Source organism: Olea europaea, chromosome 14, assembly GCF_002742605.1.
Source record: "Olea europaea var. sylvestris chromosome 14, O_europaea_v1, whole genome shotgun sequence".
In the NCBI taxonomy this organism is placed as follows: domain Eukaryota; kingdom Viridiplantae; phylum Streptophyta; class Magnoliopsida; order Lamiales; family Oleaceae; genus Olea; species Olea europaea.
Window position 1 is genome coordinate 479,306 of NC_036250.1, and position 7,599 is coordinate 486,904.

General features: G+C 37.5%; 1 protein-coding gene across 1 annotated transcript; it reads right to left on the reverse strand.

The window, feature by feature from the left end:
• Positions 1-4,080: 4,080 nt before the first annotated feature.
• On the reverse strand, positions 4,081-5,015 carry LOC111409689. The gene is made up of 3 exons (XM_023039703.1): positions 4,596-5,015; positions 4,203-4,511; positions 4,081-4,116 (listed from the first exon to the last, which is right to left on the reverse strand). The coding sequence occupies exons 1-3, from the start codon at positions 5,013-5,015 to the stop codon at positions 4,081-4,083; spliced, it is 765 nt and encodes a 254-aa protein (XP_022895471.1).
• Positions 5,016-7,599: the final 2,584 nt, after the last annotated feature.

The window sequence follows — 7,599 nt, forward strand, 5'->3', positions numbered from 1 at the left end:
AATATAATGTTGGTTATTTCGAGTGTTTGGACTAAGTAACATAGGTTTTGGATTATTTGATCTCTACTATTTGATGATTGCCATATGCAGGAACATGACGTCGTGGAACACTCAGACCAACATCGACCACAGGGAAAGCATGATGAAAAAGATTGTCTAGCCGTCACCTATAGTACCTTCCACAGAAAAATTCGGGGAGTACCTTCGTCCTTGTTCTCCCCATCCCCTTACATTTTTTACTTATGTTTTAAGACATTGAGGACAATGTCTGGTTTACGTTTGGGGGGGGGAAACACTTTGTGTTTTTGGTTTTCGTATGTTTTCGTGTGTTGTTTTTATTATGTTAAAAAAAAAAAAGAAATTAGTTAACTTATTATTTTTGTTTGTTTGTGTGCTTGTGTGGGTTAGACAATTTGGCTGACAATGATGATTAAATTTGAGATTTGGTGTTAATTTATGAACTGTGGATAGGGAGCATGCTAGACTGATTGAAGCTTGAACTTGCAAAATTTGATATTATATATGCACTGAAATTGAGTTGACATTGTAATGAAATAAGTTGATTCATATGCTTTATAGGTTGATTTAGTTGAACATAGACGCTTTATCCATACCATACAAATTATTTACCCTTAGACCAAATTTAGAACAGTTTGGGGGTGATTTTGCTATTGTAGGAAGATACGGATATGGGCAAGGATTCCATGTGTGAAATCTTATGTGTGGATTGTCTTAAACTAACAGGATAAAATTGGGTAAAAGTCTTGAGTTGGAGGTTGATTTGATTGAATAAATGTATGATAAAGGGCATTGCACTAATCAAGGCATATATTTTGAAATTAAAAACTTCTCTCTAAAGCTTTTATGACTCGAGTAATTAAGCCTGCAAGGGTATCTTAAAACCTGATGCCCTAAAGTCATCTGACTTGGGAGTCATCGGCCTAAAGCTCGTTACAGGGGTTATTTAGAAAGCAATCAGGGATGAAGTTGCACTTGAAAAAAATAAAATTTGTTCTCTTCGAAGCCTTTTTGACTCGGGTGATTAAGTCTGTAAGGGTATCTTAAAACCTGATCCTCTAAAGTCATCTGACTTGGAAGTCATCGGCCTAAAGCCTGCTACATGGGTCATCTAGAAAGCTTAATGGAGAGAGAGAAAAAAAACTCTTAAAAATCAGAAAAAGCAAGTGCATGAAAAAAGCAAAAGCACTAATTGCCTTGTTAAGTCCGAGCACTTATTCGAGAAAATTTGACTTTTCAATGAAGGATAATTAGCCTAGTTGAGTCCTAGCGGTTGAAGCAATCAATTAATTGAGAATCTTTGTTCATTGATGTATTAACTTGCAACTAGTGACGTCCACCTGAACTAGAGAGAGTAATGATAGTAATGAAAAATTCAACCTTAGATCACCTGCTGGGAATTGAGTGAAAATAATAAAGTTGGGGCTGTGTGAATCTTACGAGAGATGAAAGAATATATTTGACCATAGAGGGTCGGGAATTAAAACAACTTGTGAAGTCATTAGTGTACTTAATTTTTCACACACACACTTCGATTTTGCATTGGAAGAGTGAAAATTGGTTTGGTATTGCAACTTTGAAGCAGTTTATAGATTTAATTCGGTGATCTCAAATGCTGTGGTAAAAAGTTAAACTGTCCAACCAAATAATTTTTGCATGCTTGTATGTTTGTTGTTACTTAGATTTCAGTTTTGTTTGAGGACAAACAAAGATTCAAGTTTGGGGGTTTGATAAGTGTATTTTCTACACTTATTCGGGGCTCTAAACTATATAATTTTATTGTTCTTTTGGCAAAATATGATCTAAATTTTATTGTATTAATTTTCTTAGGTAAAACTCGTGCTTGGACGAAGAAGGAACGGAAAGAAGCAAAAAAATTGGCGAAAAGTGATAGAATCCAAAAAAAGGGGATTAAATTGGCCATTGATGGAAGTTGGAGGCCAAGGCATACAAGTCAAAAAGTGGAGGATTTGAGATGCAATTATTCAGGGACCAAAGCTGAAAATTTTCCTAGGTTTTACTATTAAAAACCATGCAAATCCTTGGAGAAGAAGGAAGGGCCGAGAGAAAGAAAAAAAGAGAAAAACGGCTGCTGCTGACTAATATACATACAAACCTACAGCAAGAAGAGAAATTGGCTGCTGGGATACATACATAAACTTGGGCAGCGGCTGATACACATCACACGGCTGAGGGAGGAGAGTTTACCTAGAGAAACTACTACAGCCGGAGGAAGAAAACCGAGAGAAGAGGAAGTAGGTGGCTGCTTGTGAGTTCAAACATTGGGCTGAATTTATTATTTTTGATAAACTAAATTGGTGGCTGAAAAGGAGAGAAGGAGGCTGCTTGAGGTTGAATTAATTGGGGACAATTCGGCTACCTTGGTGAGAATATAGGCAAAAACGGTGGGCAGCTGCTGGAGTTAAAAAGATACACAACTGGCCGGCTGGAAAGAATTATTACTTGGCAACTTTGGAATAAAATTGGCTGCTGCCCAAAGAAAAAAATGCTGCTGGTCTTTTATCATATATATACACAGGCTGCCTATATGTATAATTGCATGGATTTGGGCTGATTTTTTTATATATACTGCACACACAAGTTGACAGCATACTGGAGGAAAGATTTGAGTGCCAACCGGGGATTACAATCACATTGTCGACGGAAACTGCAGAGAATATTTGCCGGCAGCTTGCTGATTTTTATATAGAAACAACACACATAATTGGGCCAAAGATATATTGAAAAACGGCTGCTTGGGGGAAATCAACATACACGTGCAAAAGTCGAGCAAATTCGTGGACTCAATCATGTCCCGTCGATTTTTGGTGACTTCCTTCCACTTTTCTTTGTTTAATTCCAATATTATGCTAGTCTAATTTTCTCATGTATTGGATGGATGACAAAATTGTTTAATTTTTAGTTTTGATTCGAGACCTATGTTTTTATGTTAATTATTGCGTTGTGATTCCATTAATATACATAATTAGATTGTTCTAATGTTAGTGCACCATTAGGACAATAAGTTGCTCATTCGTTGTGTTGGAAAATTCACGATAGGTAGAACACTATTATTGGAACATACGGGCAATAAATATTAGGAATAACATTTGTGGCGTGTGCGATCATAAGTGATAATCGTAATTATCAATGCATGTTTACCATATGAATTCGAACTAGGAATAGAATCGTCTCGTGGTAAACATAGGTTTATTATATCTTGGAAAAGAATAATAAATAATTGTGGAATTATCGATCGTCGCAATTGCAGAAATTGAGATAATTAACACTAGTTGAGAATTAGAACTAAGCGTTACTCAATGGCGTCTGAAATCCAATACATTCGCATATTCGAGTTTTAAATCAACCTCCATCACTTTTATAAATTTTAGTTTTAAAAATCCGTTAACTATTCATTCGATAGTTTTAGTCACAAACACGAATTCAAATTTATCAAATATCCTAGAATTAATCCTTATTCCCTGTGGGACGATACTTTACTCATCACAATTATTACTTGTCAACGAACCCGTACGCTTGCGGGAATTCACTCGAACAAGTTTTTGGCGCCGTTGTCGGGGAATAACGGTGTTAATTTTAGTTATTAGATATTTTAAATTCGTTTTTATTTTTACTTTTATTGTTTTTATTTTCATTTAATTTTTTTTTAGTTGTTTTTAGGCTACCATTACACTGTTTAGGCAACTTTAGTTTATGCAAAATCCTGTCGAGCCAGATCTCTTTCCAATAGACCACGAAATTGAAAGAACATTTAGAAATGACCTCTAACCAAAGCAAAAGGAGTGCTTTGGAGTGATGCAAGAGCTCCAAACATCAGCTGCCCACACCTTCTTTGGACCTCTCGGCTTGAAGAAGTTATAGGACAATTTTGTGCAAAATTTTTCCCCTGCCGACCAGCTTAGTAATCTGTCCAGTACTGCCTGTTTTCGGTCATTATTTCCCTTAGTCGGCCCGATTAATTGGTCACTATTTTGTGGCACCACAACAGCCTGACTTGAGGCTGATCCTACATACATTAATCGGTGATTTTCACCACCCAGCTCAGCCCAAGGCACGATCGGTCAATGCAAAAAAAACCTGGGAAGCAGTCACATTCAGTTTCAATAAATTTCTGATTTTCAACAATTTTTTGAAAAGTGGGAAACGATGTTTTCTAGGAATACATCCCAAATGCACGTCCCTTGAAGATAGACTTGATGAACCCACCGAATCCAAAGAGTATCCTTTTTATGTTGGATATTCCAAAGGGATTTACTAAGTAACGCTAAATTCCAACTCTTTAAGTCCTTCAATCCGAGGCCTCCTTCATCTCTTGGAAGGCAAAGATCCTTCCAAGCAACCAAAGGCTCCTTTGATCCCCAAAGAAATTTTCGACAAAGGCTAACAATCCTTGATGTAATTGTAGTCGGGATGAGGAAGATAGAAAGCCAGTAACATTCAACACCTTGAGAAACCGCCCTAATAAGTTCCACCTTGCCCGCATAAGATAAGGAGGAGCAATTTCATACACCAATATAAGTTGTAATTTTATCAAGAAATGGAGCATGACAACTTACTTTAAGTTTTCCCGAAGTTAGATGAATGCCCAAATATCGAGATGACATGCTACCCCTTGGGATATTTGTCAAATGAAAGATATCCTCAAGCACTTGACCATGAACACCAGCTGTATACAAGCTGGATTTAAGGATGTCCAGCCTTAAACTCGATACAAAACCAAAATTGGAGAGACAATCCATGAGAATTTTCACCGACATAATATCTCCCATAGCAAAGAGCATCAAATCATCCGCAAAAGCTAAATGGGTGATCTTTAGAGGGGCCACATTTAGGGTGATAATTGAAATCACTATCATTCGTGGCTGCTTTAAGCAATCTTGAGAAATATTCAATACAAAGCACGAACAAAAAGAGGGAAAGAGGATCACCTTGCTGGAGGCTTTTCCCTCCATTGAAGAAAGCATGCATACTCCCATTTAAAGCAACGGAATATGTTGGACAAGTAACACATTCCATGACCCAATTTACAAATCTCGAGGGGAAGTGCAACCCTTCAAGAACTTCTTTAAGGAAATCCCAACTTACCGAGTCTTAAGCTTTCGTAAGATCAATTTTTAAGAGGCATCTTGGAGCAACCCTTTTCCTATTGTATTGCCTCATAAGTTCTAGGGCAAGATGGATTTTTTTCGTGATACTCCTACCTTCCACGAAAGTGGCTTGTGCATGGTCCACAATATTACCTAAAATAGGTCTCAATCTAGAAGCAAGAATTTTAGCTATCACTTTGTAAGTAACATTACAACAAGAGATAGGCCTATAATCCCCAACATACGGCGTGTGGCCAGATTTAGAGACCAAAGCAATGACCATGTGGTTGGTTTGTTTGAGGATGGAACCCGAAGAGAACTCCATCATAGCTCCAACAAAATCATCAGTAATAGTCCCCTATGCATTCTTAAAAAACAAGAAGTATAAACATTAGCCCGGGGGACTTTTCATCTCCAATACCAAAGATTGCTTTTTTTTATTTCCTCATAAGAAATGTCCTGAATCAAAGAGTTACATTGTTCCAATGAAACCAAAGGATCGTTTCTAACAATTTCCAACTCAATAGGCCGATTTGGGCAGTTTTTTCCCAGGAAAGTAGTGTAGAATTTCACAAATTCCGTAGCAACTTGATCTTGCGATATAGTATACGTCCCATCCTCTTTGAGTATAATAGCTATAAAGTTCCTCCTTGAGTTCTTTTTAACCACCGAGTGAAAGAAATTTGTACATTTATCACTTTGCTTAAGGAATGTGCACTTTGCTTTTTGATAATAAAAACTACGTTCCGCTTCACATAAACCAACGACTTTCTTCCTCAATTTAGCGACCATAAGTTGAAAATGTTCATTCATGGGCTAATTATGAAGTTGTAATTGGCAGCCTCCAATTCACTTTTAGCCTCATTTGTCCTAGTCGAAATGTGCCCAAAATGCTTAATATTAAGCTCCTCCAAAGCATCCTTTAGTTTGCTCAACTTTTTGTAAATGATGAATTGCTTTGTCCCCCTCACATAAAAATTTCAGCAAGCTTGAACAAGTTCATGGAAGTCCTCATACTTAGTCCACATGTTAAAAAACTTGAAAGATTTTTTAAAGCCCCCAACACGGTCATGAATAGAAATAATGCATGGGGAGTGGTTGGAGAGACATCTGAAGGGTAGGAAATTAGCATGAACATATACCACATTTTGTACCCAGATATCATTCACCGTTGCCCTATCAATTTTGCCCCAAACCGAATTATTAGTCAACGTGTAATAATAACAAATGGAGCGCACATCCGTAAGACCCACATGAAGGCAACAATTTGCAAAATCCTTAATTTCATAAGGGCTTACCTCCGCACCATTACATTTCTCATCAAATTTAAGTACATTGTTGTAGTCACCAAGAATCATCCAAGGCAACGAGACATTAGCGTTAAAATCCATGATGTTGTTCCAAAGTGGCCTCCGATTAACCATAATATGAAATCCATAAACGAAACTAACAAGAAAGGTATACGATGTTACCTTGCAAGTAGCTTCACAATGGATGATTTGTGGGTGAACCTCCATCACATCCAATAACACTTTGGATGGATTCCACAAGATCAAGATCCGCCCGGCTCTATGAGTGCAAAAGTTGTTTACATGCATGAAACTTTCAAATTTATTCCGCAAAATCCTCTTGAAATTTCGATCATCCTACTTCATCTCCAAAATACCCATAATATCAATGCAATGTTGCTTAATAAAATCCCGAATCCCATTTTGTTTTAGGGGAAATTCATACCCCTAATATTCCAAGATGCGATCTTCATGATGTTGAAGTAAGGGATGTACCCTTCTTCTTGTCAACTTTTGTTCTCGGTTTCCCTTGTTCTGCAACCTTACCCTTGGGCTTTTCGTTTCTAAATTTGTTTGATTCTACCTGTATGAGGTTTGAAGAAGAATTTGGCCTAGATTTTGAAGGACCATCACGTACAATTTTTTCCTAGAAACTGGCCGATTTTTCTTGCTAACAACCTCCACAAAAGGGTTCTCATACTGGCCCAAATTTTTCCCCCTACTAGACATCCACAACTTGAGGTTGTAAGTGCTCATTTTTCCTGTTCGGATGCTGCACTTCATGCTCAATCGAGACTCCACTTTCCTGTGCACCAAGTCCTTTCAAGCAACAAGCTGTCTCAACTGGAAGACGCTGTGAATTAGATGTAGGACTAGATTTACCCGCCTGCACTTTTGCCCCTTTTGTATCCCGTATGGGGGCATTAGAAGACCCCACATTTTTTTATTTAGCTTTTCCACCCCCGGCATGTTTATTGTTGCAACTAAGAGCGGAATGACCGAACACTTTACAAGAACCACAAAATTTTGGTTCATGCTCAAAAATAATTTCTTGTTCCCTCAACGTGCCATTTGGGAGCCAAATCTTTACCTCCCGTACAAGTTCAATAGAAGCATCAACTTCAACTAGAGCTCTTGCATAGGATAGTCGACCTTTATTTGCCATAACTTTGTCAATTGAAATA